We start from the raw sequence: 20,468 nt of genomic DNA on the forward strand, positions 1-20,468 counted from the left end.
GCAGTAATGGAGGCGAGGCTAAGTGTATTGGAAGTACTCCTCTGCTTCCCTGCAATTTCCCGAGCAGCCGGGAAACCAGAGTGGTTTACTAAATTGCAGCTCGGTGCTCCACTGACCAGTGGTGGAAATATAATCAGTCAGTCAGTCAGTCAGTCAGTCAGCCAGTCAGCGACATTTGTGATTATAGGGCTGGCCCCACTGTTGCGTTCCAGCCAGAAAACACTCTTCAGCCATGCTGAGCACCACTCACTAAATATAAAGCTTGGATGCATTAGAACTACTGATGTTATGAAGACAGAGCATGGCTTCTTTTGAGGTGAGAGAGGAGTGGATACCAAATTCCATCAATTTCTCAAAGTTTCTCTCTAAAAGCATATTTGATTTCTTGAGACTACCTCCCAGTCATTTCAGCCAGTGCCCCAAAACAACATATTTACATTGAAATGACAAAATGGAGACACGATAAACTACAGTAAACAAGTTGTTTTTATTAAAATGTTTATTATCACCTTTGTATTATTTTCTGTATACAAGAATGTGTAACAAAAGCCAAATAAGCAATCCATTTTAGTATTTTAAAAAATGGTAAGGCATGTCTGCTTGTATAACTATCAACTTCAGTTCCCCCCAAACACTTTAAACAGCGTGCACTGACAGCTCCAGAAACCTTTATGTGCTCCTTACTTATCTGATTTTGCAAATCACAACAGTACCACACTCACAGCATATGTTTTAGCAAAAGTGCAGCAAATGATTAACATCAAAATGGAGAAGACCTTGCATAACACATTTTGTTCTAAACATTCTGTAAAAAAAACCTCAGCCAACCACAATTTTACTCCTTTTTTTTTCAGTTTTTCAAATGCTGGAGAATGTATGAGACAAAAAAAAAAAAAAAGAAAAGAAAAAAGGCTCACAAACAAATTAAGTTAAGCACTGAAGCATCTCAGACATTGAACTGCATGTCTGACCAGGGTAACATAGCTTGTTAGGAGGGAGAGAGGAATACACAAGGCAGTGGAAAATGGCAAACATACCTCTTGTCGTAATGAGAGAAGACTGTTGTTTGTAACGATACGAGCTCTTTGGGAAAATTGGATCTTCTTCTGAAACTGTCTTTTCTTAATTCACTTACTTTACTGTATTTCAGGAACACCAGTACACATCTGCCTCACCCTCACTCATCCAAAAGTCTTCTTGTTGCCATGACAGATGTGGTGGATTCTCTTTCGTGAGCATCCAAACTTTGTATGGCTGCAGATGCTTACACAGTTTTTACACTTTCACAAATGTAGCCATTAAGCTTCACTGAGGAGGCAGCAGTGCCAAAGCTTGAACAATGCCAGTATCTGAAGCCACACAGCTAACGTCCTGCCTTACTATGGAACACACACTGTACTGACTGTTCTGCCTCAGCTCTGACCCTGACTCAGAAATAACTGCCTCCACAATGTTTTCTTACTTCAAAACTGAATTTATATGGCTGTTAGACTTGTAAATATATAACCCACTTACTTGCACTTCTAATCGACCCTTCCTGTTGTATACTGTATATTTTTTTCATTTACCAATTATAGAATCACCAAAGCACAAAGATCATCTGAATGCAACTCTGTTACTGCACAATTGGGTCTAGTTTTGGGAAACAATATGACACTGCACTGCACAGCAAAAATAAAAGTGCAGACAAAACACCTATTTGTGTTTACTTCTAAAAGTCAGAAGATTCTGTATCAAGTCAGCGATATCAACGTCTCAAGCTAAAACTGAATTATGAGTCTGAGCTTCATGAGCTCAAATGGCCCCATGTGACAGACCATGATTTTTACATGAAATGTCCTTTACTGCAGTTATCTGCAATCCAGGACTACACCTCGGTGGGTAAAACCCTAACAGCTCAGGAAACCTGCTGCTGCACATCAACTCTGACAGCTAGTTACTGTAATAATAATTCACTCAATATTCAGCACATTATAAATAGTTACTGCTATATATCCATCCTGTTTAACTACCTCCCATCTGTCTCATCTCGTCTGACTCACTGTTTATTTCACCGCTCCTTAACACAGTTGGGTGGTGGGCTTTTGTAAAGACACCGTGATCCTGCAGATCACACGAGCAATCCAAAATATCCAAGAGAAAATTGCCATAGAGTGTAACCCATGTAACGTCTGCATAAACAGCTGAGTAAACACTATTTTAGATTTTGAGAGGTGGGTAAACTCTGGTTACGTGTGTTTAGTTTCCACTGCACGCCCTGGTTCTATCTCATACAGGCTTATATCTAGAAAGGCTCGACAGGCTTGCACACTCACCCCTTTAAGTGCTAAAATACCAATCAGAATGCACTCACCAACCCACATCTTAAAAATGCTCATTGCATTCTCTCCTAGAGAATGCAGCAAATTAATGCATGTTCCCATTAGCTAATATCATGTAAATATTAGAAGTTTGGTGCATTGAGAAAGACAGTTGACGGCGTTAAATCTCCAATCCTGTGACATTCAACTATCACAGAAGAGGAGACAATAAGAAAGATCAAGACCATCAAATGTCACATGCTTTATGTATGTTTTTGAGATTAGTTTGTTTCCATCACTTTGTTTTCATCTATACACCAACTTTTCACCTCACCCAAGAGTAAAAGCTTTTTTGTGGTTTTCCAACATTTCCACTCAGGTTTTGCTTGGGCAAATTGAACATGTGCATAAAAACAAGTGAATGGAAATGAACAATCTGCACTGTTTTACTGAACTGGACAGTTTGATGTTGGGGCGACTTTTCGTTGATCAGTTCAGTGTTCAGTGTCTCTCCTCAGGCTGCAGTTTTTGTTCATTCCTGTCGCACTCCACAATTAAGGATTATGCATCAGTGATTTAATTTTACCACGCTGGTTTTGGTGGGAGGCTGCTGTTCAGTCACCTACTCCTTAGGCGGTTTCTGCAGACACTGAGGTGACAGAGGTCAATTGTACTGCAGTGGGATTCCTGTGGTGCTTGGGGTCTCTCTTGTGAGCCATACGAGCCCACTGAGGAGAGATTCCCCTTATGGTGCTGTCTGTGAGGCAACTCTGATGCTGCCTCAAACCTTATCAATGCAGAGATCAGTCAACTCTAGTTGTTCGCTCATTTGAGAACACAGAAGCGCCGCTGTTTGCCCGTGCCTCTCATTTGTGCCTATGAACATCAGATATTTTTCAGGTCTTAGAGGGAAGGTGCAGCTTGAAGCTTTTTTTCAATCTTCCCTCATGCTGGCGACAGAGACAGGAAACTTGTTAAATGCACGGTCTTTTTAAGATGCTCACATCAGATGGCAATTTGTTATAGCAATGGGCTGTGGGTAGGGTCTCTGTAGAGACAAGAGAATTATTGGCTATGTGAAAGTATTTCAGGTGCATTTCAGGTGCTTATGAGCTGAGTCCAGCATGAGATTGGCTGCCTCAAAGGCCTTCTTTCATGTAACAGTGAACATTTTGCCCTTGGTTTGTTTTAGCAGTATGCCTGCAACATTTCTGGTCCTGTTTTTTCTGCGTTACCAGAGGTCACTGCCATTGTGTTGTGTTGGTAGAGTGCAAGCTATTGGCTTTGCTCCGTAAGCCTCTAGAGCCTGTCAGAGGTCAAAGCCTGCAGGAGATAAAATGGAGGTTATGTATAGTAACACTAGTTCTAAAAGCACAGTCACAGCCCTCTAACCTCGGCACCCTGCTTGTTTTCCAGCTGCTGACTTTCTAAGAGTACAACCTGTAGCCAGTAGGGGTGGTAGGTCTTTTGTTATTAGGGATGTCATGAGAACCAATACTTTGGTACCAAGTCGATGCCAAAATTCTGAAAATGTCATGGTACTTGTTTTTCTAAAGTATTGACATGCAATTCTTCCAGGACTGATGGGGGCAGTAAAATAACCCGACGAGCGCTCTAGTCTGACATCAAACTCAAAGAGAAGAAGGAGGCAGGCACAGTAAACAATAACACCTGGAATGATGAGCAGCAAGTGCGGTTGCAGCAACAGGTCCACTGCAACTTGTGGAAAAAAAACAAAAACACACCAAGACTGGTCTAAGGAAATATTTTGCATTTGATGAGGATCAGCAGAGACAGTTTATAGAGCACCAAAAGCCAGAATGCAAACAGTGTCATAGAGCATTTCAAATCAAAGGAGGAAACACCTCAACCTTATCTAAGGAGCCCAAAGACAGAAATACACATCTGTACACAGAATTCAGGGTGAGAGAGTTTCAGTGGTTAAATTTATATAAACAACATGTCATCAAAATGCTCATGTCCTGAAATGTTACCATTATAGTTTGTAATCTGTGACAGCTGGCATCTGTTGTAGCAAAGCAAAGCTCCACACACAACATTCACAGGCTAACGTTACTTTGTTTAGGCTAACATAGACGACAGCTCATAATGGGAGCTGGGCGCTCACAACATTAGCAAGCTAACATTATCACCGTTCAGTCTGATAAATATAACACTGACTTTTGGAATTGATATTTTTACACCATGTTTGTCAACTTGATTCGAACTACTGCTTGCTGCTTGTGTATGTGCACACGTTAGCACACTGTGTGCACAGCAGCCTCTGTTGTCGAATTTGGTATTGAGGATTGTGAAATTTTAATGGTATTGGTACCAACAACCAAAATTCTGGTATCGTGACATCCCTAGTTCTCATTGGCCAAACAAGACCATGCGCATTTCAGTGTGAGGCTTCATTAGATGTGAGTGGGTAAATCTGCAGAGCCTGTCAGAGGGCTACATGTGAGCTCACAGGACGAGGGTTACGATTTCTCCATACCTCCCATATATGTAATATAAACGTCGTGAAAAATATAGGAAATAAATCATAATCATTTATAATTAAAGTATGACAGCCAAGAAAATAAATGAAAATATCATTAACATATACCTAATATTTCTAATATAGTCCTCTGAGAAATAAGAAGGAAATGTTTAGATGCATGTTAAATGCACAAACAGAAGAGTGTAAATCAGGTAACTGAACATTGTTAGCAGGCAATTGTAGCATAATGGCTTTCTGTTGTTACTAAAACTTTCTTTTGTCATTTTACCGTGATCAAATAACTTGTAAAAACAAATAATACATTTATAAAAATGTAGCCATTTACTAACCCATTAAGATTACATTACAGTACCTTCCTGTGGAATACATATGCCAACTGTTTTTAAGTACAATACAATCAGTTAAATGATCTGAAAATATAGATCTTCTCTCTCTATGGGGTGGATGTTTCCTGAAGCTTTATAAACTTATGAAGCCAACAAAAATAATCTGTGCAAAGTAGATCTCTTAGTGCAGAACACTGGCACTTTCTTAGAGATAATCAAATGTGCAACTATAAAGTGGCTGTAAGAACTGCTGCTTCCTTAAGCTGCACTGATATGACCAAACGGGAAACCAGGTGAACTGCTAGCACTGGACAATGCTGTACCAACCAATCCAAAACCGTGTAGCCTGCATTAAAAAAAAGAAAATCCCAAAAAATGTTTTTTTTTTTTTTTGTCAATTAACATAATTTCCATGCATGCACACAGTAAGACTTTCTCCTTTTGTCTGAGGGGGAGAAGACTAATAGGATAAACTGGGTGTCTCGATTTCACAACTTCATCATACAAAGAAAAAGAAAAATAGATTCTCCTTCATCTGGAAAATCATTGACAGAGCCATCTTGAGATGGTGAGACTTTCTAAAAGAGGAGCATTTTTGAAGAAACACCACATTTTCTTTTTTTTTTTCAGAGATGTGAAAGCTGGTTCAGTGATGGCACCGCACATTCTTTGGGGGACGAGCAGGATGAAGCACTGCACTCACTTCCAGTCCTACCATACAGTAAGCCATTCTTGACAGGTTTCCAGGAGGTTCTACATGTCCAGTGAGGGAACAGCAGTAGAACTTGCTGTTAAACATACTGTATGTAACAGTATAAAAGTCAGGGATCAGGCCACACTCGTGTATTATCTCCAGTGAGTCTGCATTGCCCAAAGTGGGAGTGTGAGGGCGGCCATCACCAGCAGTAGGGAGGGTCCACGGGAAAGGGACTTGCCAGCGGCTGCTGCTGCTGCGCGTTCATCGCTCCTGTCAGCTCCAATTACAGGAGCCTCTGTTCCGACAAAAACAAACTCTGTTGTGCAGCCGTCAGAGCAGCCGCTGCCACTGCCAGAAGTACTGCCCTCGTCACCTGCAGCAACAAAATCACATCAATTAAAATCTACATAAATGTAATGCAGCTATTAGTTTGGTCTATGGAAATGGGGAAGTGAGGATACAGAATCAAGACCTCGTTTCTCCAGAAAGTGGCACAGAGAAGTTCACTCATGCATTTCAGTCATACAGGTAATGGTAGAATTTGATAACTCACTTTGCCGATTTGAATCGTTTCATTCAGCCCAATTCAAAGATTCACAGTCACTGACTTTCCAAATACGTGATCACATCTCCTTCATAACGCTGTTAGGCTTGGTGCTGTAGTAAGCTTAGATTGTTGCTGGTTCAACCTGTTCCATTCAATTTAGTACAAAACTAGGCCAAACACTATTTGTAAGGTTGATAGCTCTTCAGCAAACCATTTGCAACAGAGGTGGCTTTTGTGTTCTGTGTTTTCAGGTTTAATAGAATAAGGGCTTCCTTCTTATTTTTATATTGATTGCACGTTTCTAAATTTCTTTGATTTTTTTTTGCAAATGGAGCCAGAGTAAGATTGCATTCCACGTTTGTCCAGGGTATAATGAAGACCTAAAAACTGTGAGAAAAATACTGTATGTAATTACGCTATGTTGAGAAAAGAGTTCTGAAATATGCTGAGATGAGCTTATTTCCAGATTGTCTGGACTTTCTTAAATGCATTATAAGGACTTCATTACTGATTACAATAATAACATCCAAGCATGCATGTGTTTACCTGCTGATTCAGTTATTTCTAGAGGCCTAACAGTGGATGCATTAGAAAGAAAAGTTGGCCCTCTGACGCTGTGTATGTTGGGGGCTGGTGTTAAAGATTTGTTTGTACATGAAACGAACACCTCCATTGGTGACTGCTCGCACAGCTACTCTACTACTACTGTTAGTGGTGAGCTAACTTCTAATTCGCTTGCAAGCTGAGAAAAGGCTAGCACCGGTCAGATACTATAGCTCTATGAGCTAGTTTTTTTGTCACTTAGCATAGTCAGTTAGCTTGGATCGCTACTGGGACAATTATTTCTCATAATTTATTCCAGAGCTGTATTTATACATCTGACCTGTCTGCAAACCATGCCTTGTTTTTGGAGCAATTTATAATTCTGTAGGGAAAAATAAATAAAAATAAATAAATGAATAAAAGTGGATTGTGCAGCAAAGCTAATAAGCAATGATAGCGCCCTCTGTTTTGACTCTCCATTCCTGTGAAAAACTATTTTACTTAGCCCTCATAAATGAATTTGCTTTTCAGGGCGGCTTTATTGAAATGAACTGACTTTAATGCAAAATGTCTACTTGTTACAAGTGCTGGTGTGGCCGGGCCTTTAAAGTTATACAGAGCATAAAAAAGGTTTTACATGATTGAAAAAAGGCAAAAAAAAAAAAAACTGATTATAAATAGCAGTGTGCGCAAAAGGCTGATCTTTAAATGAGGATGTTCCACTAACAGAGTGTGTGAGTGGGTAAACCTGCAGCAACTCTATCCAACAATTTTAGTTGCTTCAGCAGTGGGTCTGTGATGTTTAACCAACGTTAACAGAAAAACAATTGTGACAGCAACTAAAATGGAGTTGAGGTACAAAATTTGGGGGCCGTATAGTCATGCAGCCACACATTTTATTTGTAGCTGAGAGATTCTCCCATCTTGTCAGCCCAAGAGGATCCACAGAGTCAGACAGAAAGAATGGGTTCTGTCACGGCAGCATTAGAGGAGTACATCACTGTTTGTCAGCGTACCTGCAGCTATTTATTCTCTCCTAATAATGTCAGTCTTGCCTCCATGCAACACTGATGCATCCTGTTGAGTTGTATGATGAGTTGCTATATTGATGACACTTGAGATCTTATTCGGTATTAACAGTTTATATTTCTGTGGGGGTGTTCTTGTTCTTGCGTGTGTGTGTGTATGTGTGTGAGCGAGAGAGAGAGAGAACATATGCATGTGTGTGTCAAAACTACCATATGGTGACTGAAATCAACAGACAAATCTGTCTCTCTTTGCTTTAATTAATCTCATTTCGTGAGAGTTTGGAGAACTTACTGGAGTCCTGGAAGTAAATGTCATTTCCATTGTAGGCGTTCTTTAGCTTATTGGTCATGACACGTAGAGCCATGATCTGCTGCCGGATCAGTGTGTCAGGCCTGGTGATATCCACATCCACCTCTGGGTTGGTCACTTGGTTGGTTAGACCCTCCTTCACCACTTCAGGGAAATATCTGCACAGGTCACACACCAAAGACCTTGATCTAGCATCTAATGTTTCCATGTAGTATTATTACTACTATTGTTATTGTTATTGTAATATTCTCTAGATTTACTACAAAACGCTTGGTTGACAAATCACATGCTTTCATATATAACATTGAAAGAGTGGCTGTATATATATTTTTTTCGTCTCTATACCGGTCATAAAGAGATCGCGTTGAGATAGAGGACAAAATTCATAGGCCTCAATCCGTGCAAAAATGTATTGCAAAGTTTAGCCAAAGATAAAATGCTGAAGGTAATGTGAGGCTTCAATCGTCTACATTCGCCAAATCAAATGGGAACCCGTCCCTTGAGATGATGATAATAAAAAAAAAAGTGAAAATCAAATATAACGCACCAAAGAATATTTTTCAAGTCCATGCTAGATTTCTCTGTAGTTTACCATCCAATAACTGCCTGAAATAAAAGTAGTACAGTCTCTAATGAGCATCAATGAGACTGAATCAGAGGCAATCAACTGTATGGACGCTGAGCTTATCACACTGCAAACATTGCAAACATCTTCAATACACATTTAAAACAAAAAATAACTGCAAACCCCCCCACCAAATTTGCAGTGTTTCTTTTAAAACGCATCATATATATATATATATATATATAGTCAAAGCGGTGAACAAGTCCCCTTCATTTACTTGTGTTGTGTTTACTTGGATTTGTTTTCTTAAATTGCCGTGTGTTGAGAGCTCTCTGCCAAACCAAAGCAATCTAATCAAATTACACACGTTGCAGAGCTGATAGAGTTGTTGTTATTTGCCAGTGTGGTTGCTGTGTCAGCCTCTTGTGCAGCCATTGTGTCCATCTCTTTCAAGTGTGTTTGACCAGGAAGTTGCTTCGCTGCTTTCTCCGCAGGACCGCACATTAATAATCTCTTTTGGAACATGTTTGAATATCTCATTATCTTGTGTGACAAGGTGAGAACCCAAAAGTAAACCAACTGAAATCAGACAGAATTATAATGGCTACTCTTCCTCATCATGGCTGCTAAAATCTGACAAAACATAAGTGTGTAAAGGCTAAATAGTCTATTTCATGTTGGGAATAATTAATTGCTGCAGTGATTGCAGTCTTGTTTCTGTTTATACATGTGTACATGTGTCCCAAGTCACCATTTAACCATTAAGATTGTATTTAATCTAATTAGTTTTACAAAATATGTAGTGTGGGTAGTTTGTGTTTAAGTAAGAGGAGAATCCAGTGATTTAACACAGTCCTCCCATGGTCTGATTGTTACTGACGCTTTATTATCTCTGGGAAATCAATTTACCTACCAGATTTAGAATGATGCTTAAAAAAGGTACTGGCACAAACAAGTGAATTAACATGTCTTTTATTGCACCATCTGGTGATTTTGCTACTTGGAGAGGGCCACAGTGATGGGGTGATATATTTTCTTTGCCAATGTCTCTGGTTCACTGTCAGGGAAAACAATTTACTGTCCAATCTACTGTACGGCTCAGCAATACTCTACACACTGCGGTGGTGATAAGAGGTGTTGGAAACTCCACAGCCCCCTGGGTATTAGAGCCTCAGAGCTTATATAGAAGTTCTCCATATAAGCACTAACCATTGTACTTACAGAGAGAGTGTTAATCTGGGAACACAGTGTGGTTATTTTAATCCCTGGCAGGCAAAATGTGATAACTGTGGAACGGGGAGACTTTGCTGTGGTAAGAAAGAGTTGCAGAAGTCCTCACCTGCCCTTCGCGTGGCTGTTCCAGCACTGCTCGTCGTCAGACTCTGTGAGCTTGCCCTTGGCACAGATGTCGTCTGGCAGGTTGGACCAGAACCTCCTGGACTCCTTCAGCTTCTCTTTGATGTCAATCACCTGCCGTGGGACAAAACAGAAGACAGACATGTATTAGGTTGGTCATTTTGCATTTTAATGGCTGAGAAGTGAATCAACTGCCAAGTTGTTGCTCTTTGTAACACTGAGATACACACAACCTATGTAGTTCTCAGAATGTATATTACATTGATTCCAAAAAACTTAATTGGGAATATACAATCAATTAAAAAATACCTGAGACAGTTTTCGTTTCAGTTAAGAAATATATATATATATATATGTATATATATATATATATATATAGATTAAAACAGGAAAAATGTCAGTGAAAGAAGCTGTAGAAACCTAAAAACAAACATGAATACAACAGATTCACATAGTTCCATCTCGAATAAGGACTAAGACACACACTGCACCTCCCCTTCTGTTCTTGTGGTCCAGCAGGAGAGAAGTAGGCTACTGGTGGACTGCCTGGAGTTCTTTTCCTTTCCATTTTACTTCTTCTCCACTTCCACCCATATTGTGTTCATCTCTGATTCATACAAGACAGACTTGGGGTTTTGAATTTGATATTTGGCATGAGCCGTCACCCCCGACTGACTCCATCTGGACTCAGCAAGAAGTTTGACCGGGTGACCAGCAAACAGGCGAAAAAAACATGAGGAGCGGAGGTTTGAACAAGACCGTCTACCTCCCTCCCTCTCTTGGTCTCCCTCTCTCTCTAATTATAAACATGAAAAACTAGTTTTTACCAGCCGCGAAAGTGTGGCTTGCCTTTTGAGTCTGTGTGTGAGAACTTCTGTCTTTGTGAGGACCAGTTTTAGAGTTTAACTGCCAAACCAATTTGTTTCTTACTTACCCCCTGTAAAACTACAGAATAAACTTGAATGCATTTTTGACATTTTAGCAAAGTGAGGACATTTTGGCCAGTTTTCACAACTTTAAAAGGCTGTTTGAGGGTGAAGACCTGGTTTTAAGGTGACAGTTAGAATTAGGTTTAGGTTAGGGTAAGCGGCTAACAAATGTCAACAAGTGTCGTCACAAAGACAGAAGCTCAAGTATGTGTGTGTGTGTGTGTGTGTGTCATCATGGCAAAATGTACTGCTGGAGACACCTACTGCAGTGGGGGACGCTTTTGACTACTTTGGCAGGTGTTGACATGTCTATGGACAAATTTTTATCACTACAACAGCGTGACAGCCGTACAAGATACAGTCAGGAAACTTAACAGGTGAGTAGTTGAGATCAAAATGAAGGCCGAGTTCAAAGATGAGTACATGAGTACTGGGGAGTCTTGCGATGATGTAGTAATGATTGTTGAGTACTCATGGATTGAAATGTCAATATGATGACAGGCATCACAGCTGGTGTGATGGTCGTTGTCAGACAAGACAAGATAGTCTCTATGTGTTGAGACAAAGTCAGTAACAATTGCAAATGCAATATATGATTAACTTGAGAGCATGAGATCACACCAGCCATGACGCCCATGTTGACATTTCGACCCATGACTACTGAGTAGACATTACTACATTAGTTTTTGTTGAGTTCACAAACAAGATATATGTTAATTAGTGCACTTTAACATTGCTAATTTCTTTTCTCTTTTTATCTTAGAAGAAAGCTAGGCTAACTGTTTTCTATTGTTTCTGTATGTTAGGCTAAGCTAACTGGTTGTAGCTTCATGCTCACTGTGTGGCACCAATTCTGATATCTACCTCTCAGCAAGGAAGCAAATGAGCGTATTTCCTAAAATGTGGAACAATTCCTTTGAAAAAAAAAAAATTTTTTTAGGATAATGCATGAATATGTATACGGACATGGACGAGTACATGATCCCTCACCGGCTTCCCCTTCTGAACATGGACAATTGTGTTTGCTGGAAGTACCCTGATCTAAGTTGGAGGGTTTGCCACTGGATCTTAGTCACATTTAACTGCCAAACCAATTTGTGTGTTACTTACCTCCTATAAAACTACAGAAAAAACTTGAATGCATTTTTGTCATTGATAGATTACAAAATTCCAAAAACTGGACGAAATGTTCCAAATATGCATGTGCTCGGCTACATGATGTTTACAGTGAGTGAGAATAAGAACAAAAGCTCAAAACAAACACATCCATAGGTATTATAGCCTGCATCCATAAAACGGAATGAAGCCACAAACTGAGCCCTGTATTACACAGGTGACGTATTCATTGTGAGAGCGCACACGTGCATATGTGTGTGTGTGTGTGTGTGTGTGTGTTAAAATATATTTTGGCAAGAAAGAACATTGTTTATGAGTCACGACCTTCTCTGTGAAATTCTATTGCTTTCAACAGCATCACATTTTTTTGGTAAATTGTTTTGGACTTGAACCAATTTCAGTCGCTGAATTCTTCAAGGCTCTGAAAAGCATAGACTGCAAAATATCTGCCTTTTACAATTTATACCCATATATTTCAAAAACAACATCTGATTGAATGCAAAGCCCAAAGCCTCTATTCTTAATCCCAGTAATATTTCAGCTGAGTTGCCAAAGTATATAAATATGTACATATTTTACTTCAACTTCAGAGAAGAGCCCTATGATATTTATAATGACTGCTCCGTTAGGAAGTTACCTGCCCTGGCTGAAGTCTTTGAACCATACAGTTGAAGCTGAGTTTTTTCAGGGGAGCTGGTATCAGTGAGCTGAGACTTGGTTGCGATTGGTCAGTCAGCCCTATCCTGGAACATGCATCCAGTACGCTCTCATGTGGCACCCCAATTGACAGGCACACACAGAGGGTCGGTAAAGAGACTGACAGGGCTGGTAAAAACATTATGGATTTTTTGACAGTCCACTGGCCCACCCATGCGCCGGTCCACTGGGACTTGTCCTGGTATTCCCGATGGCGTTACAGATAAAAACTTCAGCAAAAACTATAATACTTAAAAGACCTTTAATCTGGACTGTTCTGTTAAACTGTTATTTCCAAAGACAATAATGAAATTTGATGCTTCACTTTTAAGCTAACATGAAAGACAAGTCTGAATCAGTGCTATTAAGCTCACATGTCAACAGAACCATGACCACTAAGCATACTCCACCTGCTGAAATCTGTGTGATAAAGTTAAAACTTCCAAGACTAAGCTAGCAAATGGATCTTGAGTTAATGTTTGACACTTAAAATTAGTGACACACTCAAAAAACACTAACTCTGTCAATGACACTATGAACTCTAGAAAAGAACTCAGATTACAGCAGAATTTTACATCAGAGTTTGCTGCAAAAAATTGTCACAGTCGACTTAACATCTTTGAATAGATGTGTGTTAAACGGCTGCTATTCCTCTGTACTTCATAGTATAATATAGTCAGTTACCTTTCCGGCAGTGACTTAATCTGTCACATTAATAATCTATTTACACATTCTCCTTTAATAATTTGTACGTTTTGCTAGATGTACTGCATATTTCAAACAGTAGAGGGATTATAAATGTAGTAATCTACGCACCCTGGCAGATCAGGTTTAATACATTTTTCACCAGTGGTAACTGTTCTGCACATAGTTTTACATATGCAGTCTCTTAGCAAATCAGCAAAATGTATTTATGCTAAGGATTATAAGTCAGTTTTTCTCAGAGATAACTGTGTTCCCCAGGGTTGCATTTCAACCCGTTGTATATAGGAATACAATATCCACAGCCAAGACTCACTCAAATGTATTGAGAATACAGACTGCAGGCTACTGTTACAGTATTTTTTACTTTTTTTACTTTTAATAATGACATTTTGCTAAACCCCTCTTACAGTTAATGTTGTGATGCCTGTTAAGCTTTCCATTCTAGCACGTCACATAGTTTCCAATGATAACAGTGACAGATTTACCATTAAAACAGTGGATTTTTGATTTCGCACAGAAGGAAACAAAACCCACCTCTCATTTCTAAGTGATAACCATATATTTTATTTTCTAAAATTATGAATGTTGCTAGAAGATTTTAGCATTTGTTGCAGTTAGCTAGCTCGCTTATCTACATTATCACCATGAGTTGGCTGAATGCTCCCTCTCCAGCTCACCTGTTAATGTTTCCAGCCATTTTGTTTGAAAAGCAGGAGTCCTAAATAAACATGCACGATGATGATGGCTACATACGTGACAGAGCTAAAAGATCAAGGCTAAAGCTGCATGTACCAGGCAGAGAGGGAATCCTCTCCAGTCAATCATCCAAGTGAAAAATAAAGAGCAGCATTTTTGTGGTACTGTAAGAAAGTCAGCCATAGTCTTCCAGTACAAAAATATAGACAGACGACAATACTTTAAGCAACACAGAGGTTTGATTTTAAATATATTGTTTGTATTTTAAACCATACTTTTTATAAGAGGAGTTTCAAGATGAGGACTAACTTCTGCTAAAGCTTGCCACTCCACTATCTCTGCCACTAGCTCATGAGTTTGGGCTGAGTTGTTGGAATGTTAAACAAACAGAGCTGCTAACATTACACTGAACTCTGATGTATTGCAGTGGTAGAAAAGTTAGCTGTCAGTCACGGGTGCACTGTGTATCTTGGAGACAGTGTGCTTTGTTGCTGGCAGTCAGTCGAGAGACTGACTGCGTTGCTGTTTGAGGCTGGTGGAGAGTCAGGTGAGAGAGAGCAGGAGCTATCAAGTTAGCTCTACCAAGCCTGAGGATAATAACCCAGTGAGCAGCAGCATTTCTTTATCTTGGCTTTGGCAACATGCCACAGGAGCCTGTGGTTCATTCAATAAAGTTATAGCTGAATGGAGTAAACACCTCATACTGCACACATCTGCATGTGCCAGCTGCTGTTCTGAAAATTATCTCTCAATGAGATTTAAAAATCAATTTAGAGAGAGGTAGATATTAGAGTGGTAAACCTTGGGGTTATCTATTTAAAACACTTCACAGGACCACTCACCCATTCCCCTAAACCATATCCCACCTCCCTGGCTTCCCGGACTCTGAATCATGCGACAAACTTATTCTGAAATTGTTTAATTGGATTTACATATTTTGTTGTATTCATCTCTCCATACCCATTTCTTTGACATATTTTATTGGACTTCTTATACTGGATTTGCTACATTAGTAATGGATCTGCTATAATCCTGTTGTAGAATTATAATCCCATTGCTGTATGTTACATTTTTACTAATTGTTACAACTTTCTGTTCATGTTTTGTGGTTGCTACTTTCCGACCTACAGCTCTTACTGAGATATTCCTTTAAATTTCTCCTCCAGAGGTTTTTTTCCCTTCATGTCCTCAGGTAATTGCAGAATTCTTTTCTTGCTTTAATAGAGGGTTAATGCTGGGTCAGGAACTGTTGCTGCTGTGAGCCTGGAAAGCAGATTGTGGATGTGATATTGGGCGAAACAAACAAACACACTTGACTACAAATAAGTTGGGGTTATTCGGCCTTTGATGGATTAAAGCCATATAGTATGTTGGTCCCAGCCATCTTTAGCTCCATTGGATATATCTTCTGTAGCTGCAAAGCTATGGCCACTGAAAACACTTTGATTAACCAGCATGCATCTGTTTTAGTATCTAGACACCTCAAATATAGTTCCAGTTCATAGTTTAAGCACTATTCTAAAACCATTTCACACTTCCTTCATTCAGCCTGACATTGAGTTCATATTAGTAAATTTAATGTTGGGAGCTTGGCATTTCTGGCAAAAAAATAACTAAAAATAACTATTCTGAAAAACACAGTGTTTATTTTTCCTTGACCCTCCAGTTAAATTCAAAGCTCTTGTTACTCATTTTAAAGTGCATGTGGACACCAGTAATGGCCAAAAAAAGAACACTCATTTATAAGTCACCAAGTGAACGCACATGTACACACACATACACAACCCTCATCATGTCCTAGTTACACTGGGGATTTGAGGGAGTGCATACAGTGAAGCCTCGGGTCTTAACAGGACATGAAAGGGCCTGTACCAACAGGACGCCACTGCAGGAGACTACCCTCGCATTTGATGTGGTAATCCTGTCACCAAAGCCGGTTAGGTTTAACACACGCTGGTGTAGCTCATGATGGCCCACAGCACCCTGGCACTGACAAAAAATATGGATCAGATCAGAACGTTGGTGGTTATTTCACTTACACTTTAAAATTTAAACACGGTAATGTGATATTGATATTGTGATAATGATATGGTCCATTTTGACAATCGAAGGTCTGCAAACAGGAAACACATGAACCGGAAGCCGGAAGGAAGGACAGCTCATACATAAGCAAATAAATAAATAAATCCATTTATGATTAATTTTTGTTAATTGATACCCATTAAAGTCCATGTGTATAACATATATACAGTCTACATAAACAGTGTCAAGAGTTCAGTATGAGCACAAGCTACAGCAGTAAACAAACACTTGTTCATAAATAAATGCAAACATAGACATATAAATACACACACACACACACACACACACATATACACACACACACACACACACACACACACACACACACACACACACACACACACTAAGGGTGCTAAGGGTGAATTTTGAAGACTTAAGGCTAACCATGAGCCTTTACACGAGCGCCCAGGGCAGTGAGTCTGACTCCAGTTTGAATAGTTCTCCTCGTCTCACTGGAAGCCCAGAGTTCACTGCTGCACTGCTTTACAGAAACCTCTAAATACCTGATCATAACAAGTACAGGTTCTTTGGTAAAAATTGAGAACAGTGATGGTTTTCCTTCAGACACATTATATATGAGTTTATTTTTACACTTAATATATATTGCAATCATTGCATAAGTCACAGCCTTATATGCTTAGAATAAAAATGTGCACCAGCATACATTATCACTTCTCCACAGTTATGAGAAGTAAATGCGCTGATGAACTACAACACATTTATGAAGCTGTGTCACATGCTGAAGTGAATCAGACAGCAGCCTGTGTTTAGTAACCCGACACAATGTTGTTTGTTATCGAATTAGGCTAAGAAGTTTTATCCAAACACAATAATTACACCCTTATGTAAGAAGTGAGTTAATTGCAAGATAATGTACTTTACCTAAAAAGGCAGCTGATTAGCCACCGAGAAAAGGTTCCTATGGCTACGTTCACTGGCATAGAGAAGAATGATGATGACGATAACACTGAACTCTAATTCTTTCAGCATACATATTGCATGTGAGTGTTGTACTCAGATAAAAAAATCTGAAACTACCTTTCAACAATTTTCTGTTGAAGCTACTGCCCATACTGAAAATGTTATTTGGGTGATGACTCACTCAGGGTGATCTGAGCTAAAACTACACTCATTCAAAATCTCCTCAAAACCTACAGGTTCAGGTTCAGCCAAACAAGAACAAAACAAGCCCTATCAATTGGTTCAGTTCTATAGTCCCTCCTTTACTTTGTATACTGCCTGACATAAAGATTTTATTCAAACAAAACCTCATGACAACCTGCCTCCTCCTGGGTTTGCCGAGCCTTGGAAGCGGTGTCAAGTGCTTGTTTATTTATCAGAGCATGTAGGGCACCCTCCAGCAATGCGATGTCAATGTAGGTCCAGTCATTTTAATTAGGACTTTCACAGGTCATATCCACCTGCTTCCCTTCCAACTAACAGCCATTAAGTTGACTCTACATAACACTGATGTAACCTTATTAAGCATGGAGACAGTTCTGCAAATTGGACGGACCTGATTTAAGCCCGGATTCTCATTATAATCTTTTTCTCTTTCGTTTTGTTAGGCTTTTCTCCTGGCATATCACAAGCGTTTACGTGCAAATGCTTATCAGTGTTATAACTATGCTCTCATGCTTCCTGTCTATCTTCACACTGCCTGGTTGTCACTGTAAAGAGATGTACCACAGAGGGAAGGATTAAACATTTTGACTGGCCCCTTGCTTACGTCTCTGTAAACAACAGTGATGCTCTGCCCTAGAACGCACATGGCCCATTAAAAAAGCCTATCTTAATCGATTTCACAAAAACAATGCGATCCGCTGTGACTCACTGTGTTTGAGAAGAAAGCATTAATCGCACAGCACAGCGCTGCGCAGCGCAGCACAGCACAGCACTGCACAGCACAGCACACACCACCGGCTTGTCAGTCCTGTCAAGTGACTCATACAACCACCGCTTTTGGGGAGGAATGAATAATAATGAAAAAGAAAAAGGAAAGAACAACATTTTAAAAACAAAAACACAAGCATGAACAGTTGATGGCTATTTACAATTTTGATTTAATAAAGCAGAATTTTTTATAGAAGAGGTTACTGGGGCACAACTCTACCTTCACTCCGCAGTCTATGAGCTCTAACAGATCAAGTCCAGTGCTCCCTGATCTGAGTCTAAGCAGTGGAAGATCCATACAGACATTGCAAGCTAATCTCCAGGTGCGTTCAGGTTGATTTAAAAGCCGAGAATTAACTGAATTCAAATCGATAAAGATTTTCAGAGGAAGCCAGTGTCGGAGGGCCAAAATGAAGATAATGTGTCTCCTCACTCTTTACTCAGTGAGGAGCATGGCTGCAGCTTTTTGAGCTGTAGCGGCAGTGTGTAATGCTCCAAGCCAATAGCAATAATCAAGTGCGAGTGCAATGAAGCCGCATTGTTTCCTGTACACTTTAAGGTCAAAATAACACATTTCAACACATTTTCCTCAATCAGCTGCTATTCTTGCTACAGTGTTCAGGTCATACATGGGCACCCAGTTTTCTGCCAAAGTTAGGACAGTTTGGGATATTTCACATGATAAATTTCCGTATTAGTTGTTGTTGTTGTCTGGGCTCCTCTCACTGGTTTGCTGTGGCTCAGTTAGAAAAAAGGCAATGCCACATGTACCATCACAATTTAGCAAGAGAATTGAATTCAAATATGAATTTTAAGTATTCATAGTTAAGAGTAACTTCATGAGTTAATTTACAACTGACTTCCAGTTTATGGGCTTAGGTTATGAGCAATTGCAAATCATTTGTGCAAACACCACCCACATATGTTTATTCAGCCTAATTAAGAATGTATTTAATTAGTTTAATGTAACCATTATTTCTAATAAGGAGGAGACTGTTCAATTATTTTCTGACTGATAGGGATATTGCCACTTAGAACATGCTAATTTGTGCACACTCCTCTGGCAAAGCCTCACAATAGCAGGGGAACCAATGGCAATGTTGTATCCATGAACTCCAACATGGGCATCACTAGCTAATGGCTAAAGTATGTGGTATGTGGATACGGGAAGATGCTAGCTTTTAACATCCCTTTGTTTTGTGGACTAAGTTGAAGGCTGTTAATTAAAAAAAAAAAAAAAAATCTGTGGTCCAAGCATAGATTAATGTCAGTGACGACACCACATGTACACAACAGCTGCGTGAAGGTTCAGTAACCCTCAGTGTGCAATACGCACACCGACTGCACAACTGTTCTGTAGGAAAAATGTATCTTTAGGAGTTTAGACAGACATTTCCAACGAGCACTAATGCCCTGCTTGCATTGTAGTGTTTTTGTTTTTTAAGAGAAAGGGAACTCCATGTTTGTATCTGAGAAGGAACATAGATTTTATCTACCGGGATATAATATTTCTGACTGTGGAATCTCTGATAATCAGAGCTGATGGCTGGGTTGAAGTAGATGCTTTGCACACAGGGGTAGAGCTGTCAAACTGGCTCATTCAATGACAAACACAGAGGGTCAAGGTAATATCTGCACAGAGCGCGGCTCCAGAGTGTGACCAAAAATCTGTCAAGTGCGACTAAACATTTTCATTGGTCGCACCGGTGCATGTGACCTTTAGCAGCTCTGTCTTCACGCTGAATGTGGGGGTGGGGGTAAGTCATGTCTATATGTGTGAAACTGCACCCTGTGCTCCACCTCGAGCGACATCACAACCATAAAACATACTGGTAATTCAAAATGATGAGAACTGACATCATTGGCAGAGGTAACCACGCCGCCACCTGTATCATCATACCAAGTAAGATGCCTAATCCCGACCAAACATCTTCAACAAAGATGGCCTCATCTGACTCTGACTCCCCTAAACCTAATCCTAGCCGCAGAGCCAGAGTCTACAACACAGAAAAAAGACAATATGGCTTGTCCATTTTCTGTTGTTCAGATATGATAAATTGGTTAACATTGTGAAAAGCACAATGTCTTCAAGAAGGTGTGGTGGGTGTGTGGCAGTGTGGCCAGGCAGTGGCACACTGAAGCAGTGAGGAGGCAGAAATGATAATAACATTTC

At 39.8% G+C, this 20,468-nt stretch overlaps 1 protein-coding gene across 4 annotated transcripts in view; it reads right to left on the reverse strand.

Annotated features, from left to right (window-relative positions):
• Positions 1-468: 468 nt before the first annotated feature.
• gpc6a (glypican 6a) overlaps positions 469-20,468 on the reverse strand; it is a 214,317-nt gene continuing 194,317 nt past the window's right edge. For all 4 annotated transcript variants that reach the window (XM_056373012.1, XM_056372995.1, XM_056373004.1 and 1 more), the window contains 3 exons: positions 10,162-10,292; positions 8,240-8,415; positions 469-6,202 (listed from right to left, as the gene is read on the reverse strand). In XM_056373012.1, the coding sequence (XP_056228987.1) occupies positions 5,979-6,202; positions 8,240-8,415; positions 10,162-10,292 (531 nt within the window). In that variant the 3' untranslated portion in view covers positions 469-5,978. The remainder of the gene's footprint in view (positions 6,203-8,239; positions 8,416-10,161; positions 10,293-20,468) is intronic.

This window comes from Seriola aureovittata, chromosome 1 (genome assembly GCF_021018895.1).
Source record: "Seriola aureovittata isolate HTS-2021-v1 ecotype China chromosome 1, ASM2101889v1, whole genome shotgun sequence".
NCBI classification, from domain to species: Eukaryota; Metazoa; Chordata; class Actinopteri; order Carangiformes; family Carangidae; genus Seriola; species Seriola aureovittata.